General features: G+C 31.0%; 2 protein-coding genes across 2 annotated transcripts in view; one reads left to right on the forward strand and one right to left on the reverse strand.

Moving 5' to 3' along the window:
* Positions 1 to 1756, forward strand: part of LOC139500419 (uncharacterized) — a 31398-nt gene extending 29642 nt beyond the window's left edge. The window contains exons 6-7 of the mRNA XM_071289158.1: positions 593 to 675; positions 1677 to 1756. Of these exons, the coding sequence (XP_071145259.1) occupies positions 593 to 675; positions 1677 to 1756 (163 nt within the window). The remainder of the gene's footprint in view (positions 1 to 592; positions 676 to 1676) is intronic.
* Positions 1757 to 7997: 6241 nt separating this feature from the next.
* The window catches only part of LOC139499965 (uncharacterized), a 31494-nt gene continuing 12161 nt past the window's right edge, over positions 7998 to 27330 (reverse strand). Inside the window, exons 3-10 of the mRNA XM_071288629.1 lie at positions 26294 to 26376; positions 23447 to 23767; positions 19570 to 19611; positions 17861 to 17930; positions 13599 to 13678; positions 12976 to 13080; positions 10637 to 10726; positions 7998 to 9394 (exon numbers count right to left, since the gene is read on the reverse strand). Coding sequence (XP_071144730.1) covers positions 9339 to 9394; positions 10637 to 10726; positions 12976 to 13080; positions 13599 to 13678; positions 17861 to 17930; positions 19570 to 19611; positions 23447 to 23767; positions 26294 to 26351 — 822 coding nt within the window. The 5' untranslated portion in view covers positions 26352 to 26376 and the 3' untranslated portion in view covers positions 7998 to 9338. The remainder of the gene's footprint in view (positions 9395 to 10636; positions 10727 to 12975; positions 13081 to 13598; positions 13679 to 17860; positions 17931 to 19569; positions 19612 to 23446; positions 23768 to 26293; positions 26377 to 27330) is intronic.

A 27330-nucleotide genomic window follows, 5' to 3' on the forward strand; every position in this document is an offset into this window, starting at 1 on the left:
TTTCTTGCAAAAACATTATTCCTTTTTCATTTTTTTTTTTATAAAACTACTTTTTGAAAATTTTGATTGACTTCCATTTAGTTAATTAACTTACGTTTAACTTAAACAAACCTAGAGATTAATACTAAAATTACTTGGTCAAAGCTAACCAAAAAATTTTTTTTTTGTTTTTTCAATTTTTGTTTTAATCTTTTCCAGTACAACGAAAGTTCTTGATTACTTTGTAAAATAAAGTTTTAGTGTCTAGTCGGATGAAGTAGCTAAAATGGATTACAATAGCTGTATTTAGCGAAACCTATTGGAATTGTTGGCTCTCACAGAATTTCAACTTTGTTCTGTTTTAGCCTTTTATATTTCGATTCGAGAGTTTTTGGTGAGGCTTCTGCAGACGAAATACGTTTGTTTCTTTGATGATTTTTTTATCATATGTTTAAAATGACATCTATATTGAATGAATTTTATTTTTCATCAACTACAAAATACATAGGTACAGAGAATGTATAAACAATTACATTAAATATTTTTAGTTGTCTTAATCTGCATTGCATAGGGATGCAACTGTCATTTTATGCAATTTGCTTTATTATTCCAGGAAAATTCATAGTTTACCTGGAAATGTTTCATCAATGGTACACACTAAGCAACCATTAATGCCAACCATGGAAACAATAACAAGTAATGTGACACTTTATGAATAAACTTAAATCATCTGTTTAATGCAATCAAGGGGGCAAACATGCAGCTAATATGGAGACCAAGACATTTTCTGCTTAAAAAATGTTTTAAATACAAATTTATATGCTCTTTGGTCGGGTTGTTTTCTTTTTGATATATTCCCCATTTTCATTCTCAATTTTGAATTTAGTAATAAAGACTGTACCGATTTCCGTTCTTACCAATTTGCAATGCTGATTCATTTTACTACAAACGTAACACAAAACTTGTCACCCGGGAAGAATAAAATGATGACTCATTGGCTTACTAGAGGCGTAACAATAAAATATGTCATTCGTTCAGTAAAAAAGGCTGACCCGTCCGGTATACTAAATATTTCCAGGGTTTGATTTGATTCATTTTGTCAAATTTTCAGTATTCTGTGAATTTTTGAAACGAATTTTGTGAGTCGCTTCATTTTTTCTTTCTCAATATACTGTCTGTTCTTTTTCGACCTTTAGAAGTGTAATAATCATTCCAAGCTGTTTCAGTTGTCCACATTAAACTCCTAATAATATATTGCATAAAGAAAATAAAAATGTGTTCAAGATCAATAAGTTTATATAAAAATGTTTCGAAATATTATGGTAGTACTTGTATTTTAACGTTTCTAAAGTTTGGCTTGTGTATGATGTTTAAAAATTTACATTAATGTTTGTTAAATTGTGTTTACGTTAAAATCTCTTCGTTATATAGACATAGGAAGATGTGGTATGAGTGCCAATGAGACAACTCTCCATCCAAATAACAATTTATAAAAGTAAACCATTATAGGTCAATGTATGGCCTTCAACACGGAGCCTTGACTCACACAGAACAACAAGCTATAAAGGGCCACAAAATTACTAGACGTGTAAAACCATTCAAACGGGAAAACAAACGGTCTAATATATAAAAAAAAAAAGTACTGTACATCAGATTCCTGAATTATGTTCTAGTGCTATGTTTTGATGTATTTGTAGATTCAATGAAAGAAGGTACAAATGATACAACTTCAAGATCAAATCCTATGTTTAATGAACGTACGTTTATGGCTATGTAAGTGTAACACAATGTTAATGCACGGAACTGAAACAAGGGTGCAGCAAGAAATTCTAAAATTCTTATGAATGAAGTAACGAGTGTATGAATATTAAAGCTATATATTACTTAATAAGGTATTTCATGGAAGATGGATGATGGAAATTATCACAGATGTTATAATTACGTTTATAAAGTTCTAAACGTTTTTTTTGGAGGGGCGGAGGGTTACAGTTTCTGTACATGAATTTTGATAACACATTTTCAATTCATAGAACTTTACGAATTCAGTTGAAGAGTTTAAATTGGCAATGTTTTTAAATATATACTTTCCTGCAACTATTTGAAACTTTGCTTGCATATTTAAGAAGTTTCCTTAAGCTAAATGTGTTTTTTTAATTCAATATTAGTTTGTGCGTTTTCTTGCATTCGATACAATTAAAGCTTTACGAGTGTTCCGAATACAATTACTTCCAACTTTAGGACTTAAATGTTCATCATGTTGAAAGTAAGAAAAACTCTTATATGATTTTGGTATCGTTAATCACCTGATCCACTGTTTATTTTCCTATGCATCCTTTTAAAATATTCGCCTTTGAGTGTTACCTCTTGAGATAAATCCAAGAAATGGCTTCAGGTGCTTGGTATTTATAAAGTGTTATTTCATTTTTATTTGGTTATCTTATTTCACTTATGGTGTAATGTTTTATCTTTATAACAGTATTTTGATATCATATGTTACAATTTCGACCTACATTTGCAGTTATACATCTTTTAAAATATTTTAGAACTCATGTTAATTATTGTTTTTGTTTTAGAGCTATAGGTGTAGCATTTCTGGTACTCTTGTTGGTTATAGTTATCATCGTGTTGTGTTGGCGACGGAAACAATGTTGCTTTGACCCAGGTTCGTATCATTTATACATTTTATAAGGTTAACATAATAAAAGTTTTGAGGACTAAACACTAGACGGCAGAGCAACTAGAACAGCCATGTAAACTCTTGTGAATGATTTTGTTTCCTTCTTATAACTAAATGTAAGGAATGGTAACGAACCATACACGCTTTTTTATTTTATAATACAAGACATTCTATCAAAACATGACCCAATTTCATACAACCTTTGTCTTAAATTTTGAATGTTAACAAACGTTCGCAAAGGACAGATGCGCAAGTACCTCCTAGAATAACAAACTTCGAGTTAAATTAGAAAAAGGCGACGTCCATAAAAACTGCACAACTAAGTTCTGGGGTCAAATATCTAGAGCTCAAGGCACTATCGTCAATTAGAGGTAAGTTCTACATCATAACGCCTTATCGGGTGAATTTGATATATAATACTCACAATTTTATCTATCAAAACTCGTTTAAATAAAGCTGTTTATGCATTTCAGGTAACAACAGACTTCGAGTAGTTAGTTCCAATGGAAGTTCAGGAGAAAACGGACGGGAAAATGAGTATATGATGAAAGCTTAACTGGACATAATTTAATGCATGACACTTGCTTAATGCGTGTAAATGGATATGAGAAAGATTCGAATTCAGTGTATCGCACGGTTGTTTTCAAATAGACGTGAAGACTCTTTCTTCTAATAAAAACTTATGAAAACGAAATATTGATTTTTAAAAGTATGATTTTGAATCAAAATGATGAATGGTCGACAACATAACGATCAAGGTTAGCAAACAGTCATTGATATGGTAATACAAACAAGTTAACTGATTAAAAAAAATTTATACATCATGAAAAGATAACTTTAGCTGTATAAGGCACACATTTCGGAACTTTTGGTCCATAATGCTTTTCAATTTTGTACTTTAGTTTGTCTTTTAAAATTTTGATTTGAGCGTCACTCATGAGACTTTTAAAGGCAAAAAACACGCATAAAAATTATAATTATAAAAGTCATTTACAATTTTGTGTCACGAAAAGTACGATGTTGATGAGCATTAACTTTGAATATTCAAAACATTACCTGAGACATAAAAACTAGATTGAGGAGCTTGTTCATTTAAATTCATCCCTAAAAAAACAGTATTATGCCAATATCATAGACAGCAACATTGTAAACAGATATTGAATTAGTTAAGTGCCGTTTCAAAGAAATTGATGTCTGTTGCTAGAAGTATGTTAAGACCAACTATTCATTTTTATGAAATAATACCTGCCTTTGGTATTATAACTGGTATTTGTAGACATTGTTGTCATGAAACGACGTTAAGAACAATGTTATCTGTTTTCATACAAACTTTAATCTGATATCACCCCTGGTTTTTGGTCGGGTTCGTGTTGATTATTATTTAGTTTTCTATGTTGTGTCATGAGAACTATTGTTATTCTGTTTGTCTTTTTCATTTTTATCATGGCGTTCTCAGTTTATTTTCGATTTATGAGTTTGACTGTCCCTCTGGTATCGTTCGTCCCTCTTTTAATGTGATTTTTAGTCAATGGTTTTGTTCAAGAAGGTTATTAGTTATATCCGTAACAATCTTTCAATCTTGTATTTTATATCGGTACTAACTGTTTTTGCTTTTTAATAAATTAATACACAACAACATATGTATTACTTTACAGCTATGCTATTACATCTTTTCCATACTCTAACTAATAGTTTGAACACTAGCATGACTAGCTAACTGTTCAATTACGCTTTTACTCCTTCCTGTTCGTATATCATGGACAATTTGTATGTTTACCATTTCGTATTCCATGGAAGATGTGTATGTACACAAATTCGTATTCTATGGAAGATTTGTATGCATATCATTTTGTATTCCATTGAGGATTTGTATGTATACCATTCCGTATTCCATGGAAGATTTGTATGTATACCATTTAGTATTCCATGGAAGATTTGTATGTATTCCATTTCGTATTCCATGGAAGATTTGTATGTTTACCATTTCTAAATCCATGGAAGATTTATATGTATACCATTTCGTATTCCATGGAAGATTTGTATGTATACCATTTCGTATTCTATGGAAGATTTGTATGTATACCATTTCGTATTCCATGGAAGACATGTATGCATACCATTTCGTATTCTAAGGAAGATTTGTATGTATACTATTTCGTATTCTAAGGAAGATTTGTATGTATACTATTTCGTATTCTATGGATAAATCAATGAATGTGTTCGTAGATAGTAGATGTTTTTGTGTTCTGTTAAATTGTTCCTTTTAAAATTGTTATACGATGATGACTGATGTACCCATATTTTGACTATTTTATTTATTGTGTCTGTTTATTTAACGCATCAATGTAAATATAACGGAATTTGATGAGACTGTCATTACAGTGAGAGGGTTAGCGTTATAGAACCAGGTCTAATCCACCATTTTCTACATTTGAAAATGCCTGTACCAAGTCAGGAATATGACAGTTCTTGTCCATTCGTTTTTGATACGTTTTGTTATTTGATTTTGCCATGTGATTATGGACTTTCCGAATTGATTTTCCTCTAAGTTCAGTATTTTTGTGATTTTACTTTTTTTGTGTGTGCATGCCATTTTCTTAACTCATTGAGGATATACATGTGTTTCATTTATTGGTAAAAAACAGTTTCATTAAACTTTTACTGTAAAGTGGTTGAGGTCACGAGAAATGCATAAAAATCCAATTTAATAACCTATAAGATAATATAAAAGTCATTAAACAAATTTATTTGAAATGTGTATTAAAAAAAATAATCTCAAATATCAGTAAGAGCGTTGATAACAATGTACGTATACAGGTGATATTGGTTTCGTCCTTTTAGTATAAAGTTGTAACTACTGAAACCCGCCGAACTGGCATTTTGATTTAAAAAGGTAGCATTATATCTAATTGGATTGGACATGTTTATTGAAATGACATGCGATTTGAAATTGCATCGTGTGCCTTAATATTGAGATACATTCAATTGATTATCACAAGCTGTATTTGAACTTAAACGTATCATATGCATGAATTTTACTTAAGGAAATATGCACAAATCATCTCAATTCTTTTTATATTTTGAAAAATGAGAACTTAAACAATTATATGATACAGATTAGAAAACATGTGTTTGTTTCATGAGATTCAAAATGAGATATGTGTTCCGGACCATTTGAGTATTTGGACCATACGCGTATGGTCATGACCATATGCGTATACTCATATGGTCCGACCATACGCAAATGATCCGACCGTACGCGTATGGTCGGACCATATGAGTATAATACTCGTTTGGTTATTAACGAGCCAGACCATATGAGTATTTGGATCATATAGCCTTTTTTTTAAATTACATTATAAAAGTTTCAAAAATACAAAAACTTTATCTAAAAAACAATGATGGTAACATGACAATGTGTTATTTTTATAATTCAAATACTACGTTAGAATTAGATATTGATGCCATAGTTAGGTTTCATCGCTTATAACATTCTTGCATGTAGGCTTGGGGTGACATTTACTTCCACACGGCATCATAGCTTTTTGTTTGGCATTTGCAAGTCTTTGTTGTGCAGGATCTTTTTCATTTTCACCTTTTGTTTGCGAGTGAAAAGCTATCATATTTGTAGTTACGTACAGTGATACCGAGGTCTAGGGCCGTGCCGATATGTCTACAGTGTTTTTAAGAAGCCTTAGATCTCAAATATTGTAACATGACTGCAATACACCATATTCACAAGACAAGTTAAATTAACTATGTTACTTTCGAGTGACTTTTTGTGTAACCGTTCATTAAAAAAATTTGTGGACTTTATTTTTTTAAGTCGAAATATTGCCATTCACTCGTAATAACAAATCGGTAATGACCATCAGTTCATGTAATGACCATCGGTATAAAATGTGTTTATTATAGTTTTGACAAGTAAGTAAAATTAACTATTTAAAACTTATAATTTTTAATAAGCTAATGTTTTTATAATAATATAGTAATAAAATTTAATTAACCTCTATGATAGCGTCTTTTTAATAAACAGTCATACCATATGAAGAAGTATTGAAAGTAAAGTAACAGTTGTAATTAACCCGACCATACGCGTATATACCCATATGGTCCTGACCATACGCGTATGGTCCAAATACTTATATGATCCGGAACATATGCATTAGGCCCATTAAGTGCAAAAGTGTTTTTAGCGTTGGTACGAGATGTCAAAAGTTGGGTACGAAATGGCCATGGTACAAATCTGACTATGCCATATGGGCTTTGATTTTTGTTGAAGGCTTGATATAGTTGTTAATATCTGTATTATTTTGTCCATTGTGAAGATTTTTCTCATTGACAGTCATACAGCATCTTTTTTTTTATATATCCATCGCATTTAAATAAGAATCAGTTTATAATCTAAGTTGTCACCTATAATCACTTAATTGGTTTTGAATACAATAAAAATGACAAATGTACCTATCAAAATATTTTATTCTGAAATGAAATCTTCTTTTTTATATTTACCAGAACACTTTTAAGTGTCGAAAATTTACCGCAATTATAAGAGCTTGCTATAATAGTATTTGAAGATGTTTCTGTGACCACTTCGGAAATCAGTGTTTCCTTTTTCATTGAATTCTAGACAAACACGAATCAAACCTTTTTGCCCTGTAGCAAGTTTCGCAGGAATGTTAATAACAAAATTAACGGTACCAATTTTCTTGCACCAGATGCGCATTTCGACAATACATGTAACTTCAATGATGCTCGTGGCCAAAATATTTGAAATCCAAAGCTTATATAAAAGATGAAGTATGTTAAGTTAGTCCTGGTATCTATGATGAGTTTATTTACAACCACTGGGTCGATGCCACAGCTGGTGGAGATTTATTTCCCCGAGGGTATCACCAGCCCAGTAGTCAGCACTTTTTGTGCTGACATGAATTATCATTGATATGGTTATATATATTTATAAATTAACTGTTTACAAATTTTTGAATTTTTGAAATACTAAGGCTTTTCTACCTCAGTCATAGATTACCATAGTTGGATTTGGCAAAATTTTAGGAATTTTGGTACTCAATGCTCTTCAATTTCGTACTTTATTTGGCCTTTTGAACTGTTTTGGATTCGTGCGTCACTGATGAGTCTTTTGTAGACAAAACGCGCGTCGGCTTATATACAAAATTTAGTACTGGTATCTATGATGAGTTTAATTAAGACCAATTGTCCATAGATCATAACATAATACCTTCATCTTGGTATTGGAACTTGTATTAGTAGAAGTTTTTATGTAACAATGCATGTTAAGTCATTAAGTTATACATTTGTAAGAAAACACTAACATGAACACACACATTACTTTTAATTGTTTGTTGCAAACTTAAATTGGTCATCAGATATTTTACTATTTAAATAGAATAAACTTTTTGATATATTAAAACACAACAACATACATATTTCTATACAGTTATAACAACACATGTATAACTACACAATTATGCTATAACATCTTGTCCTTACTATAACATATAGTTTGGCTTTGTACTAGCCAATTTTCCTAAATGCAAGATATGCACAAACAATATGTGTATTACAAAAATATTTACATGGAGTCATACCCGTTATATATTTAAATACACAAACACATACTTTATAAGAAAACATTAACATGAACACAAAAACTACTTTTGATTTTATATAGCAAGCTTATATCTAAATCTTGCAGCTAGAGAACTACGTAAATTAATGCCCGGAATTTATTGTTAGTTCGCTATTGAGAGATAATGCAAGCTTAAATTGACAATCAAATAGTTCACTGTTTAATTAAAATATGCTCAAAAGATAATTTGATATTTTTAAAACATACATTATATACATAAATAATAGACTTCGTTTTGCCCAGTTTCACAAATATGCGTACCTATTTTACTTTTGGCTAACAGTACGATTTTGTTGTTTAATTAATTTGAATATTTTTCAACCAAAAAATATTTAATTTCTTTTTGAAATGGTTTTGTCATTTTAAATAGTGATTAAAATTTGGCGTGGAAGTTATGATCTGCTAAAATCCTTATTCTCTATTTTTGCTGAATAATAGATATACCATATAAAATTACAAGGCGATCGGAAAACCTTTTTATATAGCATTACACTTTCGACACTACCAGATTAGCACAAAGAATGATGAAATATCAAACTCTTTTGTATGTCTTGAACAGTCTAATCTGCACAGCCAGACGATGGCCAATGTACAATTGTTTGACTAAACTATTAAAGGTAGACGCAATAATTTACGCTGTGTATACATTGCTATAGTTTGCTTCTAGCGTCAGATTTTACACAAATTCTACTATTATATAATTCTCTTATTAACGTACTTCACATGTATTGTGTATGTATAATTGAATCAAGTGACATATGCAAATGTCATAATAAGCGTCATAAGCATAAATGACCGACTTAACTGCATAAAGTAGAGTTTTACATAGGAGGGAACTCGGTCTCAATATAAACAATGTCTGTTATGGCTTCTTTATTTTGATACGTTTCACCTCACTAAACAATCACACAATGAGGCAAGTTACTTGAAATTAAATGTATCTGTATTGTCTGAACACTTCACACAAATCAATACCAACGTTGTATTTAAAACATATACACTCTTGGATATTCTTTTTTTGCATACAAACTCTCAAACGTCACGAAAACAACTTTTGAAACTGTCTTCACTGTAATTAGACTTATTACCTGAAAGAGAAACAAAACGTTATAAATATGATGGTTTACTAGGTCCTATTCATATTCAATGTATTGAAAATTATAAAATGTAAACCTAACGTGGTCCAGTTTTTCTACTGTAAACAGCATGTGTATTTTTTTTTTTAAATATTCTGACATTTAAATGTTCCTATTTTGCTTTTTGGCCGGGTACTTATATTCAAAGTTCTAATTAAACGTTAAATAGTTACATGCCTCAAAATTTTGAGTAACATTTGAACTACTCTACAAACGCTACTCTACAAACGGATATAGGGTTATGTAGAAGGCAAATGAAAACGTCTCTGATAATGTTTTGTTTAAACATTCTTATGTTTCTTAAGAATATGTGCATCAACATCATATTATTTAAGGGGACTAACATTTTAGACGTCAAATGAACGATATGCTGTTCAACAAATATATATGTAGCCGTCCCTTTACAACAATATAACCTTAATTTGATATATGTAGTCAAAGGACATACGTTATATACATGTAATGGTTTACTGTTGTCCCAATTACGTATACATAACTTATTAACTCAATCTGTTGAAGACCCATTGGTGGTCTTTGGCTGTTTCCTATTGTTTCTCTGCAACAGTCTTCGTATCCATTTTCAATTATATCTTATAACATATATTTCCGTTAGTATATGTTTTTATTATATTATTTGTCAAATATTTTTTACAAAATCTAGCAGTACCTTTTTATATCTTGACTCTAATTAACATACTGATAATGAAGCATATTTACTGAATATACAACAAATATAGCATGGTGTTGGGGCTTTCTTACTTTTTAAGTGAGGGGTCTAGCTAGCTATAAAACCAGATTGAATCCAACATCTTCCACATAAGAAAATATCTGCTACAAGTCAGGAATATGTAATCCATTCGTTTGATGTTTTTCAGTTTTTTATATTGCCATTTTATTAGTGACTTTCTTTTTTGAACATTTCTCGGAGTTGTGTATTTTTGTGATTTTACTTTTTTCTTCATCAATCAGCCATTGTGTCTTTATATCTTTGATGTTCATACTGTGCATTTATATAAAAATCTGCTTTGAATGTCATTTACAGCTGTGCTGGTTTTATAGTGCTTTACTAGATTCCTGTTTTGCTTAAAATAATTTTCAATATGAAGTATACTTTTTTTACATTTGATCAAATAATACACACTGTACCATTGCAAGTTAAGTTAGTTATATGTGAACACTTGATTTATCATTTACCTATACTGCTTCGTAGGTTCAAAAACGTCTTTGGAGGACTAGCTTTTTCATCAGTGTCCGATAATTGCGTTTCAGGATTACATGTAGGACCTAAAAAATAATGTAAACCATAAATCGTGGTAAAATTAGAGAATACAAACTTGAAATAATTGTTTGTCTTTTGCAATAACTGTGAAATAGGAACTCTTTCGATCCATCAACATATAAAATCTATCGAAGATGGGATTTTCGGACTTTATATGACTTGATATATCACATACGTATTGGATACACTTGTCTTCTTTATCTTACCCAAACGCTGATTACTGTCGTTTTTGGCCTTTACATTGTTATTTTCTATGATAATTTTAATGCAAATATTCATGACAATTTTTTTCTTTAATAGCTATTCTTTTCTGAATGAATTTTTTTCTTTAATTCATGACAAAACATTTCTTGAAGAACCATTCTTTTCTAAATGTATATTTTCTTTTATTTATGACACTTTTTTCTGTTGGTTCGTTCTTGTGGTGTCTACAAAATTCAGTTTGTAAGATATTTATGCGTTTGCAGACACTACAAACCATTAAAGTCTGAAATGGCCTATATCTGTACTCGACCAGTCTGCATTGGTCTGACTTTTACTTGACTGTACTGAATCGTACTTGACCCATATTGTTTCCGTTGAAAATAGTCTGAACTATTACTCCACCAGTCTGAAACAGTCTTAACCCATTCTCGGCATGTACTCGACCTATTTTTCCAGTCTAAACCATACTTAACCAAAGGTCTGAACAATACTCGACCAGTCTGAACCATACTAGGCCAAAAAACCTCTGCTTTTTTAACTGTTAAAATAAATTTCTTTTTAACTGACATATATAACAACAGCCAACAAAATTTATAAAAAAAATTAACCTTATAAAAGAATTATATCTCTGATTATATTTAGGATAAAAAAATATATTATATATAACTTATATCAAAAAACGAATAAAATTAAAAAAATATATAAACAAATATATAAAATTGTTTTTCTGATTAGTGGTGAAATATAAAGTATAACCTCTGCTTGGGGGCAAACTCATAAATAAGATCACACCTGGTCAGAGGTATTAAATTCTAAATAACATTGATTCAAAATTGCAACATCCTGTTTAAATTAAATAACAAGGCCTTTCGAATATACATGTATGTACTAGATAAGTAATACATGAATTTAAGAAAATAGGGCTTTCTTTTTACCTGTAAAACACACATGTACTGAGGTAATTAAAACATATTAAAGTGCTTTATGTATGACATGTTAATTTGACAAAAAAATACTTAAAATTAATTGAATTTTTTTTTTACTGATACTTTGGAATACATTTCCTTTTTTAAAAAGGTTATAAAGGATTGCTATGGAAATTCTATTATCATGATTATATTAAATTCTTGGTTTAATAAAACAAAACAATTAAGCTCTCATTTTTTAAAAATTTATTAAGTTGTTTTATATACTATTTTATATATATCTAAATAAAAAAAAACATTCACTGTATTATTACCTGAACTCAACTGACACCATAAATCTATACTAGGCTTTAGTTAATGGTGAAAATAGTCCAGTTACCATAAAATACTACAGAAATTTTGAATAATATTGAAAATATTAGTCACAATTCATTTTTTTTTAGATTATTTGATCAGCTTGTTTTATTTATATTTTAAAAGTTGATAAGTATTATTATGTAAGTGTTGATTAAAGTTGAGTTGAAGTTATATTATGATTGATTATTGTGACATTTTAATTTCAATACTGTATTGAATACATTTTTAATTACAAGTTGTTGTTCAAATTTCATTTTTATTAAAAAAATTCCTAAATTGATAAAATTCAGTTGATAGATAAAAGAATAGGTCTAGGTTGGTTAAGACTTGGTCGAGTATGGTTCAGACTAGGTCGAGTATGGTTCAGACTAGGTCGAGTACGGTTCAGACTAGGTCGAGTACGGTTCAGACTAGGTCGAGTACGGTTCAGACTCGTATAAAATGGTTAAGTACTGCTCAAGTACACATTCAGACTGTTAAGTATGGTTCAGACTACAGTCGAGTATTATCAATAAATCGCAGACAAATTCAGACTGGTCGAGTAAAAATCAGTACAGTCGAGTACAGATATAGGCCATTTCAGACTTTTAATGGTTTGTAGTGAGAGCAGAACAGGTTTTCGAATTTTCTTAAAATATAAATATACGGCTAGAGGTTTGCACTGTTCTTAATTCATTATTCGGAATAACATGATTTTTATTCATTACTTGTTAAATATAAGATTTCAATGTGTGCTCTGGGCAAAACTATTTGAACTGATAACTTACAATCATCGTCCAAGTTCATAGGATTTCTTCCCGTCTGTACAGGTCCGACATTCATACTCAATAATCTGTTGATGCCTTCGCTAGCGTCTTCACTGTGGGCCATTTCTTAAGGGAAAATATTGACAACAGATAATTATTGGTGGATATCAACTGTCAAAGGGCTTTATGTTGATATAATGGTTGCCAATGTTTAATTTCTAAATAGCTTGAAAATAAGTTAAACTATTATACAAACTGTCTCTTATTTTAATCTCCAATTGTTCGTTTAAGTAATACATAAAACCATTTTAATAATATGAAAAGTTTGTTGCTTTTGAAAAAGATTTTGAATCGATTGATTTGGGAAAAAGGTCAATGTATGAATAAACCATATGTTCTTTGTTTGCGGTCTGAAATAACTATATGGTTTGCGGTTAAATGCTGTATGTGTAATGATTGTTTAAATCCACTACATCTTAACTTAGGTGGATAGTTGCATGGTCTCCAAACTTTTTATAAAAAGTCATATTCGGATAATCTTTGTATTTTCGAATTGACTTTTGGTATGCAACACAGTTGAAATTTTAGAAATTCATATCACTCTTAATGTACTGTAGCATAACAAGCTGTAGTAAAAATATTACCTGTATTATTTTTATTTTTAAAATAGAGAATTATTACTACTGCGATAATGACAACCACAACCACAAATGCTGCCAGCAATCTAGGAAAAAGAAATTTGTATCAGTAACTGTTGTTTTTATAAGACATATTTCGTTAATAGTGACAAACAAAAAGGTAAGACATGCTACACAGAAGAACAAGTGGTCAGTATGCTAGAGTTTCTTATCGACAACATATTTGTTGAGTTTGGAGGTAGACTTTTCCAACAAATTGTCGGCATTCCTTAGTAGCAATATACCAACTTCACCTGCATATGGGATATATATTTCCCAACTTATTCGATATTCAAGAGCTTGCAGCTCCTACTCAGACTTTGTAAAACGTCATCAGTGTCTCAGTAGAAAGTTGATGAACCAGGGGTATTTCAAAGAACGTCTCGTCCTTTTTCTAAAAAAGTTCATCGAAAGGTATCAATACCTTGTTGATAAATATTCCGTATCAACTTCACAAATAATACACGATGGTATAGATTCTGAGTACTGATGTTGTTTATCATCTTAACAACGTGTTTTATAGTTCTTTCATTTGTATTTGTTCTATTATTAATATTAATTTTACTGTTGAATGGTTTTATGTGATATCCGTTTGACGTGGCTCGGTACTTATACATCTCGTCAATGTGTTTGTATTGTCTTTCATTTTTTGGTGGCGTGTTTTGTATATGCGACTTTTTGTATTTCTTTGGTTCTTATAACGTGACTCTGTACTTTAAAAGATCCCGTCAGTATGATATTGTTCTATTTTATGTCATTATGATATATTTCTATTATGAATTGCAAAATATGTTGAACCATAAACGTCAAAATCATTCAATCGCGTAGTGGAATTAACTATTTGTGGATTCTTATAAATTCTATTTAAAACTTTTGGACTATTTTCAATCTCGGTCTATTTCTGAAATTTATTCTTACATACTTTTGATTTTTTAACCCTATATGCTAACATTGCCTATGTAAATTTTAAAATTACCTGTATGCACATTGAACGACAAATCTATGTGACGTATAAAATTTTCGGACGTCAGACACTCAAATTAATGAATGTGTTTGTAGATAGATGTTTTGAGTTCTGTTAAATTGTTCCTTTTAAAATTGTTATACGATGATGACTGATGTACCCATATTTTGACTATTTTATTTATTGTGTCTGTTTAGTTAACGCATCAATGTAAATATAACGGAATTTGATGAGACTGTCCACTACGTGAGAGGGTTAGCGCTATAAAACCAGGTTTAATCCACCATTTTCTACATTTGAAAATGCCTGTACCAAGTCAGGAATATGACAGTTCTTGTCCATTCGTTATTGATGCGTTTTGTTTTTTGATTTTGCTATGTGATTATGGACTTTCCGAATTGATTTTCCTCTAAGTTCATTATTTTTGTGATTTTACATTTTATATATAAATCATTTGTAAAGCTGTCAATAAAATTCATAATGTGTACACAACTCTGTATGTTTTAGAATGGAAATTCAATAGTATATGCACAATAATTACGTCTAAAAACATGAACATTCATCTCCTAATTTCTAAATTTGAGTTTTACGATATGTGTTAACTCATAATATAGTGATATATTTTTAGCTGAATCGAACTATTTGTAATCAGGGACTCAAATCTGTAAATTTTTGCGAACAAAAAAGTAATAAAACAAAAATAAACCCGGGTAAGGTTTTTTGTTTTAGTGCACAGATTATAAATGTTTGGCCTGAAAGACGGAAACGTTGTTAGCACATTAGTTTCCTGAACTATCGTTTAAAGCCTTAACGGCCTGTATAATGTATACACCTCGACAAAAGTTAAGCAACACCTGAAAATTTTCCAGAATCGTTTTTTAATGAGTTCATAGCTAATAGAAATATCTATACAATGAACTGAATTTATGTTTTTATAAGATAACATATAAAAGGTTAATTAAAAAGTGAAAGTTTGAACCGTTTTCATGATTGAATTTTTGACTATTTCATTTTGGGAAAATGGTTGTAAAATGGCAAAATAAAATTCAAGATAAAGTTTCAGCTTATACTGAAGTTTTTGAAAAATGTGCTCTACACTATACACAAAATTATTTTCAAAACTCGACAGTGACAATTTGTGTATATAACTTAGATCAGTAGCGAGTATATCCTCCACGCTTCCGGAAAAATTGATCCATTTGTCGTTTCATGCTTTAAACTAAGAGTCGTAATGTTCTAACAGGACTTATTTGCCAGTTTTCAATCAAGGCTGCTCGTAATTCATGTAACTTCTGAAAAGATGGAATCCTGTTGTTGATTTTTCGACCAATCTCATCCCAGACATGCTCAGTTGGATTCCTTTCCGGTGAAATGGCAGGCCAAGGCATAGTGTAAATTACCCCCTGGCGCAAATTATCTGAAACAATGATTGCTTTTTGTGGCCTAGCATTATCGTCCATGAATATTGGTCTAGTTGCAAGATTGTGATTTTAAAATGTGACACAATTATTGGATGATAATATCGCGATATTTTGGACCAGTCATAATCCCATACAGAACATAAAAGTCAATTTTGCAGTCGAATAAAACTTATTCGCAAACTTTCGACCCCCTACTGCCAAACGTGTAGTTCCAAGGATGGCACAATACAGTCTGCAGTTAACAGTTACATCTAATTGCACGAAACTTGCAAGGAAAAAACGTGTATATAGCTTTAGAAAACCTGTTTTTAAGGTACCTAGGAATAAAATATGTAACTTATTTCTTACCTGTCGATTAACCAAAGATTTACGAAATTTTTGGAAACAAAGCAATACCAAATTTGATTTTAAAACAAAAAAATGTAGAAGGAAAAACATTTAGGTGTTGCTTAACTTTTAGTGAGGTGTATATATTACAATGACTATTTAATTAAGGTTAGATTAAACGTAACCTGTTGTCACTTTCATTGCGGTGTGCATTTAAAACAACTATATATGGAACTAGTATATCATTCGATAAGGAATGTTCAGTTTGTTGAAAACGACACATATGAAGTTGCAAATGTACAGTTACACAAAAGCTTTACTTTTAGAAAATGAATAATAATTATTGCAACACAAAAATTTATTTGTTCGAAATGGTTTACAAATTGTACCTCAAGTGAATAAAATGTAACTTTTAGTGAGGCATCACCACACATCACATAATTCTAGAAATATGACATTTAGATATTTTTTTTAACTATCTTTTCAAGGCTGTATTTTAGATTGATGCAGTACCGAAACTGTGACGTTTCCCATGAAATGCACTAGTAAATGAAAATATTAGCAATTTTGTCATTTCAATAAGAACAATAATATTCACCTATTCTAAGGAATACACTAAATATTGTATATATATTTTTGGCTTGAAATGTCTTGGTTTGAGAATTTCTGATGGAGGTATATCTCTTCGAATCACACAGTTAATATAGTAATATTTTTATCTGACAAGCAGACAAAAAAGATGGTTGCAGGGAAATGATACACATTCGTGGTAATTTATTTCAATCAACACAAACACTCTATCCGTTTTTTAAAAGCTTATTCAAACTAGGTTTAAACTGTTTAAAAAGTTCCACCCGTCCGGGAATGTATTTTATCTGACAAATTTTAAGCTTTAAAAACTTTGTTATTTTACATAAAACATAGTTGTAACTAACTTAACCAGAGTTGACCCGAAATAAGTGTGTTCGTCGTGAAGGTCTGTTCCTAGCCGAGGTAGAATGTTTAAATTTTTTATTCCATGGTATATAAGTAATAGGTAACTTGTATTTTACCTGTAAAAGGTATGTATCCATCTTACACTTTACCTTACTTTTAACTAAAAAATAGCGTTTTGCTTATGTCATTATCAGACTTTTATTTGTATTTTGTATTTTTTTTTTCTGCATCAGTTGTGTAGCATATCTAGGATAATGGATTTCACAACTGGACGTGATGGACCCCAACAATTATTACGTTGAACCATTGTTTATGTTTGAATTGCGCTCACAATTTATTAAATATAATGGCCCTTAAATCCACTATGATATAACGAGATTTAAATTTGTTCCCATTCGTTCCGTTGGTTGATAAAGTCCAGCATTTTATGCTGTTAATATGGAAGTCCCTTTTCATTCTTAATTTTGCTTTGATTTCAGTTTTATTGGAAGAGTAAGTCGATGGTCAAGCATTGAACTCAGCTATTCAACATTTAAAGCATCATTCTATAAATGTACTGTTATGCATGATGAATTACTTACGACAAAGCTATAGCGTAATCTGTTGGGATAACATGTTTACTTTCTTTGCTACTATCATCTTCTGTTTTTTCTTCAAAAGAATACACTTACACAGTAGAAGATATTAATGCTAGTTAAAACAAATTGTTAATTTTTTAACACTCTATTGTAAGATATATTTTACATAGATGACAATTAATGTTAAATTAGTTATTAACTGGGTCTGTTAAAAGCGGAATAACTACTGACAGTTAATTTGGGTTTCTCCTTTGAACATCTTTATTCTATCTTAAAATGAAGTATTAAACGCTGTAAAATATATTACAGATATAACAGAGCAGAGAAAAAGGTTATGTTTGTCTAGTTATTATACAGCCCATGAATCAGTACAGTCGGTCAATCATTTAGAACATATTCAAGTTAGGTATAGCGATGCACTGGGTGTTTAAAAGTATTAAATCGATATTTGCATTAAACTGATCACAATGCAACAGTAATGGAAGTGAGAATAAACGACGTTCTAAAATAAGAACTGGAATGACATAAGCCAATAAAAATATGCTTTTGTCACCATCTCATTATTTTTATATATGCTTGTTAGATTCGTTCGAGTATTTGGTTTTAACGGAATAAATCACTGTGTTACTGAAAAGCTATAACACCAGGGTTTTTGATATCAAAAACTAGCCAAAACATTAACTAACTTTTATTATCGGTACAAGGAACTCATCTGTAAATATAAGTCAATATGCAGATACAGGTTTTTTCACTTCCAATTATTTATTGTAATATTTTATACAAAGTACAAAAATGGCGGCATTCACCTCAAACATTAACCAAACCTTTAAACAGGCGTCTTAAGAAAGAATGTAGTTACGATAATGTTGTCAGGTAATTATAGATGGTATATTTTGGTATTAATTTAATACTGATTCAAACATAGGGTCTTTGCATCGAAAATAAACACATTTATTCGAAAAACAGTTGTTTCCTATACGTGTTATGTTCCTCTCATCTATATTATGTCTTATGATGGTATTATAATCCCCTAACATAAGGGATTGTGTGTTTTATATGGTGAAGACATAATCGTTCAATCAGTTTAATTGAGGTTTGGATCTGGCATGTCAGTAACTACTAGTAGTCATTCGTTTAAATGTGTCATTGCTATTTTGTTACTTATTCTGACATCGGATTCGGACTTCTTTCGAACTGAGTTTTAATTTACTGTGCATATTGTTTCTGTTTTTTTACATTGAGGTCTCACAAAACATATTTTTTTATTCTGCCGAATGTTTGCGTCTGTCTGAAGTCAGGAGCATCATGTCTCTGTAGGTCATGTACGTTTTCTTTAATTTTAGTTTATTTATATGGTTTGAAGTTTAATGTGTCGTCCATTTTCACTTACCTAGTACATTTTCCTTAGATGCAAGCATAAGCCTGCCTCGGGGTTAGGGGTTTTCTTGTTATGTTGACCACCCATTTGGGGTCTACGGCTGTTATTTGGGCGGATTCTCGTCTCTCTGACACATTCCCTATTTCAATTTTCAATTTAAAAATAAATATTCAACGCATAGTATAAGTGAGATTATAAAACACTACAGATTAAATCAACACATATGCTATACAAATCAAGTAGTCAAACAAAAGGAAATTGTAAAAAAAGCACAAGCATCCAAGCTGCATTTGCAAGCACTAAACTGACATGACCTGCTAATTCTAACCCATACCTTGTAGTTCTGACTCTCTAGAGCACTGCTCCTTCAATTTATCTAAAATTATAATTCTGATTTTTGATATCAATTATATCATGTACAAAACTTGATCTTCCAGTAGTTTATTGTTTGAGCTGTAATAATCTTCATAGAAGTTTTAGGAATTTGTCCATTTTAACAGAAATTTAATACAATGAATGAATTGTATGCTGTAAACAAAAAGATAATTGTTAAAGTGTAAGCCCTATAGAAGAGGGACGAAAGATACCAAAGGGACAGTCAAACTCATAAATAAAGGCAACAGTAGTATACCGCTGTTCAAAACTCATAAATCCATGGACAAAAAACAAAATCGGGATAACAAACTAAAACCGAGGGAAACGCATTAAATATAAGAGGAGAACAACGACATAACACATAAATCGAAAAATAAAATGACAACGCCATGGCTAAAAATGAAAAAAGACAAACAGACAAACAATAGTACAAATGACACAACATAGAAAACTAAAGAATAAACAACACAATCCTAACCAAAAAACAAGGGGTGATCTCAGGTGCTCCGGAAGGGTAAGCAGATCCTGCTCCACATGTTGCACCCGTCGTGTTGCTTATGTGATAACAAATCCGGTAAATAGTCTAATTTGGTAGGTCACATTCATGAAAGGGAAGGGGATTGTAGTTACGACGTAAGGAACATATCCGATATCATTTGTGAAACAATTATTCCATAACGGTCAAGCAACTCGTGATGGCGTCCGTAAAATTGACAAAGGGATGATTTCAACTCCACCATTTGGAACTCTTGGTTTAATATCTTCCTTGTGAGCAGCAACCCTCTATCAAGAAAGTCATGATAGGAAATACAAGCACGGGAAGATCGTATCAATTGGGAGATATATATCAGGTGCTGCTGGAATGTTGCTACTTAGAAATGAAAAGTTCACAATTGGAAAGCTGAAATCATCTCTTTTGTCGTAAATTTTGTTTTCAACTGACCCTCATTGTCTATTTCTAGATGTAAGACAAGATATGAGGCCGACTTAACTGTATCTGTAGTATCCTTTATCTCTAGTTCGAGGGGAAAGATGCGTTCTACATAGTCACCAAATTTTGAATTATTTAGTGAAAGAACATAATCTATATAGCGGAAAGTAGAGTTAAAGGATATCGCTAACTTCTTATCTTTCTTCGTAAGCAATCCCTGCATGAACATAAAAAAGAAGATGTTGTTTGATTGCCGATGAAACAACTGTCCACAAGACACCAAAATGACACATACATTTACAACTATATGTCACCGTACGGCCTTCAATAATGAGCAAAGCCCATACCGCATAGTCAGCTATAAAAGGCCCCGATATGACAATGTAAAACAATTCAAATGAGAAAACTAAGGGCCTTATTTATATATAAAAAAAAAATGAACGAAAAACAAATATGTAACACATAAACAAACGACAAACACTGATTTCAGGCTCCTGACTTGAGACAGGCACATACATAAATAATATGGCGGGGTTAAACATGTTAGTGGGATTCCAACCCTCCCCCTAACCTGGGACAGTGGTATAACGGTACAACATAAGAACGAACTATAAAAATCAGTTGAAAAAGGCTTAACTCATCAGATGGACAAAAATACAAGTAGACGTGGCCGGGTACTTATACATCCCGACAACAAAACGACAGTAGCAACTGATCTGAGAGTACTCGCAGTTATCTGACAGCTAGTCCGAAGCCACTAACAACTAATAAAAAAATCATGCATCTATGACTAAACTATCAATCCGTACACATCCAACATCCAATGGATTTAGTGTAAAGACGTCATAAACAGTCAGAGAAAAACATAACCTTGTGAAATGCCAAGTTACAGGTATCGATAGATTGTAGATCCATCAATGTGTATATGTATATAACATACTAGTAATATTAGTTTGCTTTTAATTTACTGATAACAAAGCAATATTTATACCAATAAAAGCAATATTCAATGATCTTATTACAGTGTTGAATAGGTAACCTTTAAGAATAAGTTTATTTAAAGAGGCGATAAGTTTACAAGGATCATTTCTAAATTTCCGTAAAAATGAGGATGTGCTATCCCGTTTGAAATAAGTGTTCTATAGGTACAACCAAACTTCAAAACCAAATCTTTATATGTATGTAAAAATTTCGTTAAGGTTTTAAGTAATTTATGGTAACGATATCCCTGGTTTAATAATTTACAAGTAATACATAGATTGCGTTCGTAAAAATCAAAAACGTCAAAACAGACACGGGCATAGCGAACGAGCTGTGAAATATAAACACCGTAAGATGGTGCCAAAGGAACATCACCATCAAACAACTGAAAATTAACAATAGGGAACGAAAAATCGTCCCTTTTGTCATAAGTTTTAGTATTGAGTTTCCCGTTTAAACCGAAATATCTAAATCCAGGAAAGGACAGTTATTACCGTATAAATTTGATTTTTTTAAAGTAAGTTTCTTGGGGTAAATTTCAGCAGTATATTGAGAAAATTCTTGATTACTTAACGAAAAAATATCATCAAGATAACGGTAAGTGTTGTTGAACTTATCTATTAAATGCAATTTCGACGGGTCTTTACTGAGTTTAGTCATAAGAAAAAGACAAAAAAAGTCAGCCTCATAATAATAAAGAAACAAGTCGGCAAGTAGAGGGACACAATTTGTTCCCATTGGAATGCCGACAGTCTGTTGAAAAACACGTCCACCGAACGTAACAATATGTGACAATATGTTGTCAATCAAGAAATCAAGCATCCTGATCCTGATATTAGTTTCAGAAAATTTTTTGTTTGAATCAGAGTGATTCTTTACAAAGTAGGATTTATCCCTCCCTAAGACAAGATACTTGTATCTTCGTTGGCCTTTTTTTATGAAGCAAAGCAATACCAACTCTTTCCACCAGAACGCTTAACATTATCTTCACAATATTTGTAAGGTCTCCGTTTGAGTTGAATGTCAATTTATATATATATATATTTGTTTTCCAATGGCAATAGCCTGGAGTCTGTCATCAATATGAAAACATGAAAGGGAACTGGATCATAAATGGACCGTTGCGGTATACTTTTAAACACTTTACGAAAAAGATATGCACAAGGTATTGAAGGGACATTCAAACTTTTAAGTCGAAAATAAACTTACAGCGCCTCTGAAAAATAAAAGAAAAAGACAAATAAACGTATATAAAACACACAATGGAAAACGAGAGACTGAGCACACAAAATCCACCCATATCCAGGTGCGATCTAGTGGATCCATCATATTAAGCAGTTCCTACTCCACAAGAACAACTAAACAAGTGACAACTCTACGACAAATCCAAACAACGGATAACCACGGCTGAAAACACATTTCCTATTCAAAATTATTCTAAATATCTGCACAATAATGTTGAATCTACAAATTTGCAATACTCGAAAGTTTGTTCTTCCCTCACTGAGATTCGAACTCATGTTATTTTGATGGAGAGTTGTCTCATTGGCACTCATACCGCATCTTCCTATATCTATTAAGATATCGATTCTACACCGCGCATTGTATCCATTGTTCAATACCAACTGGTTACTTAGACGGAACCTCATTAAGTTTTTGTTAGCATATTGTTACATTATCTCATCAGTATAATCTAGATTTGTGACAACGTACATGATATATTGGGAATGATGATGTTATTTTTTGCTGAGTCGCTAAATATCTATGGTAAGGGATCGTTCAATACAGTCACAACAATAGTTTTTGTAAGAGTAAGTATGCAAAAAATTACAAGTCTACGACAAATCAATCGATGGGATCACCAGTGAAGGTGATCTACTGCTGAAAACACATAAGAAGGGAACAAATGTGGATCCATACTCACCGATAAACGCATCACTATCCAGTAGTATCTTTTTTGTCCCCACTTGAAATCCGTAAGTACACGAATATGTTGTGTTCAAGTCATCTCTTGTTATATTGCGTATAAATAAAAAAATCCCTGTTTTATTTGTTTTTCCATTATATTTCGAGTCTGCATGAATATCTAGATCCTTTACATCTATAAAAAGTGTAGTGTAGTCAACTTCGGAAGACCATATCACCCATCCAGCGGATTCAGAACAACATTTTTGTACTGGGCAAAAAAGAGATAGTTCATCCCCGTACTGCGATACTTTCTTTTCGATAGTCCAGGAAAGACTACCTACAATATGAATGGTATTGGTTGTCAAATTGTGTAAGTAACTCCTTTTAGAACAAGTTATGATACTTGTATTAATTTTTGTTTAATTAAATTTTAGAATAGACATGCAGTTTGTGCTGTGATACCCTCTTATAAAAACGTCTACAAATTGGAATACACATACCATACTTTAACATGTAACCGCCATTCTAACAGAGTTAATACGAGACTTAATATAAAAAATATCCTAATTGTAGTTGATCCTTTTATTATAAATAGAATGCATAAGGTCATTTAAATAATGACAAGATATAAACAAGCGGTATGATATATCATAACTGAGAACATGTCTATTAATAAATCAAACATCACACAACTGGTACCTTAAAAGTAAAAAACATTGCCAATACAAGGATTCCTTATCTTCCAATCTACAGAATTAGAAACATTTGAGTTGTATTTTTAATGTGTACATTTACATAATAATTCATAAACACGAAGCAAGAATAAATATAAAATAATACTAATGAATTGATTTACATGGTCATATCGGGGCCTTTTTATAGCTGTCTATAAGGTATGGGCTTTGCTCATTGATGAAGGCCCTACGGTGACCTATAGTTGCTAATGTCTGTGTCATTTTGGACTCTTGTGGACAGTTGTCTTATTGGAAATCATACCACATCGTCTTTTTTATAAAGTTCATCAGTAAAAACAACGATATAAAAATATTTTGTTTGATATGATTAATTAATAACAGAATGGATTATAAGATTAAACGCCTTTTTAAAGTAATGTATTGGTGTATAAACTCGACCAATTCACTCACAAACAAATAAAAGTCCAACTGTGACTTGATACAGCTTTAACACCAATAAATTCCTTTAAAAATGCGTTTTATCCTTATAATTCTTTTTAAAATGGAGATAAGGAAATTATTTTCCAAAGTCGTAACCTCTATCACACATACATTGTATGTATGTGTCATTGATTAGGGCCTATGGTGTATGATTATATTTGTTGGTAAATGCAAAAATATGTACTTTATGAAATTTACAATCTGATAAAAATTAAACTACAAAAACTGTTATTATTATTCAAACAAATGTTTTGTGTTTATTATTTAATTTAACATTGAGCGCGAATTAAAAATAAATGTTGTTAACGTCGATCCGTATTGCCATTACCGCGTCGTCTTGTTTACATTGGTTACGAAAAGAAATTAGACCAATGTCATCTATCGAAAAACAAACGTCAAGAACAATTCAGAAAAGTCCTCTCAATCAATCAGATCAACGTATTCAAGAATAACAGACGATTAAATGGAAAACAGATAGGAATTTAATAATTCCATGATAGATGAAAATAAACGAATAAAATGAAGAAAGAATAATTAATAACTATATTAAAATTAATTAATAAATTGTAACAATAAGATTAATGAAAAAAACACTATCAAAGAATAGAAAAATTGAATAAATAACTATAGAAGAAGATAGAACTATACATAGCTGTTTCGGATATAGAACTGTCAATATTCATTCTAGGAAAGAACTGTCAAAATAGTTCTAGGACGCTATTGTCAAAATCAGATCTATATGTAAGGTACAACTTTCAAAATTTGTTATAAATTAGCATTATCGAATCTCGTTTTAGGGTACTTCGTAGTACTTTACGGATTTATACTAGGGTTCAATTTTCAATATTTGATCAAGGGTAGAAAGGTCAGAATGAGATCTGAGTCAGAAAAGCACCCTGCATATATGCAATTATGAAGGATATCACAAATATGAAAAATTGTAATACCATATATATACTATATCATAACATGCACCAATCTTGTACGCATAACGCACAACTTTTATCACGCGTTCTTGTCTTTATCTAAAAATATAGAACAAGAACACTTTATCAGTAAATTATAAAAAAAAAAAAACTTAATTGACATTTACTTCTTGATGCCAACTATGTTGTTCGTATAAAAAAGTACGCTCTATATGTATGACTCTTAAAGCAGCATTTACTAAACATTAGGTAGAAGTAATTTTGACTTTCAAAACATCGTGCTTTTATCTTCGTTATAGATTGTCGTTTATTATATATGCGTTTTGTATGGTTATGATTTAATCAAGATGCTATTGCCAATAGTTTTTGCATACGCACTTGACCAATCCATTCATGGTAACAGCACCAACATTATCAATTTGTACTTAAAAAGCAGTCCGTTTTTCCTATTTTAAGTTCCCTTTGTGTATTGTAATTTTAACTGCTGTTTATTAATTTTATATAATTTCTTTCATCTTTTGTGTGTTGTCTTTGTTTTTTCAGCTCTATATTTTTTTCTTAAAGGGTGTTTATGCGTGTAACTTTATTGTATACAAATTTCATTTTTGAGCATTATAATGTGTACTGCAAGCGTACATATTGTTTAGCGACTTGAAAGGGCACCTAAGAGATAGATGTAACGACAACCCCTACATAGATCGTTTCACTTTTTTTCCCTTTGATTTCGGTAAATGAACGATATCTTCTAATGAGACAACTTACATTCATGATTTTTGCATAAACATATCACCACCATAAGGTTTGTAATCGATATCTTCATTACTGTACTGTTTAAATGTTGATATCTGAAATACATAGCAGTAAAGTGTATGATATGTGTTAAATTTAAATTAGTGTTTGATACGTCTAAGTTATAAAATGCAATTTTACACTCTGTTTAATACTTACAGGACAAAAGCAACGAAAAACAAAAGAAACCGACACTCTTAACATTAATTACAAGTAATATGATAAGGAGACGTTACATGTTGGTTAATGAAACACATATCCATCAAAGTTCAAATGAAGTGGATTAAAGCTACCACAGGCACCAGTGTCACCTTCAACAACGATAAAAAAAAAACAACGACGAAAATAGACTGATAATGCCATGGCTAATTAAGAAAACAGACAAACAAGAGTTCACAAAGATATAACATAGAAAACTAAAGACTACACAAACCAAAAAGTTCCGACATGAGTAATATGAAACAATTCAATTGTAAAATCTTACATCCACGTTTTCAAAAAACTATTTACAAAAACAGAACTTGACCAACGAAAATCTCCAAACTATAGCATAAAAACATGTAATACTATATAGTATTATTGTAAATTTCTGATAACAAAATCATTGTTAATACTAATAAAATCAATATTCAAGGAACAAATTACAATGATAAATTGGTAACCTTTTATAAACAGTTAATCTAAAGATAGAAAAGTTTACCAGGTACGTATCTTAATTTTCGGGCTCGATTAAAACATTACTGTTAAACATTTATAGATACAGATATAGTCTAGTTAGCTTACGATGTGTGCAAAATTGTGACAAATTCTGATATGTAGCCAATTTTACAGTTCTTGACCGGAAGATGCATGTTTTTGAGTCGTTGAAAAAAGTAAAAACCTAAATAAATCTTTAGGAACCAACAATGTATTCTCTGCAATGAATTTAATTCAGCGAATGTGCTTGGAAACACTCAAAGGAATTAACATTCTATTATTCGTATTTGGTGTTTTGTTGTCTTGGATCACTT

This window comes from Mytilus edulis, chromosome 13 (assembly GCF_963676685.1).
Source record: "Mytilus edulis chromosome 13, xbMytEdul2.2, whole genome shotgun sequence".
Lineage (NCBI taxonomy): Eukaryota > Metazoa > Mollusca > Bivalvia > Mytilida > Mytilidae > Mytilus > Mytilus edulis.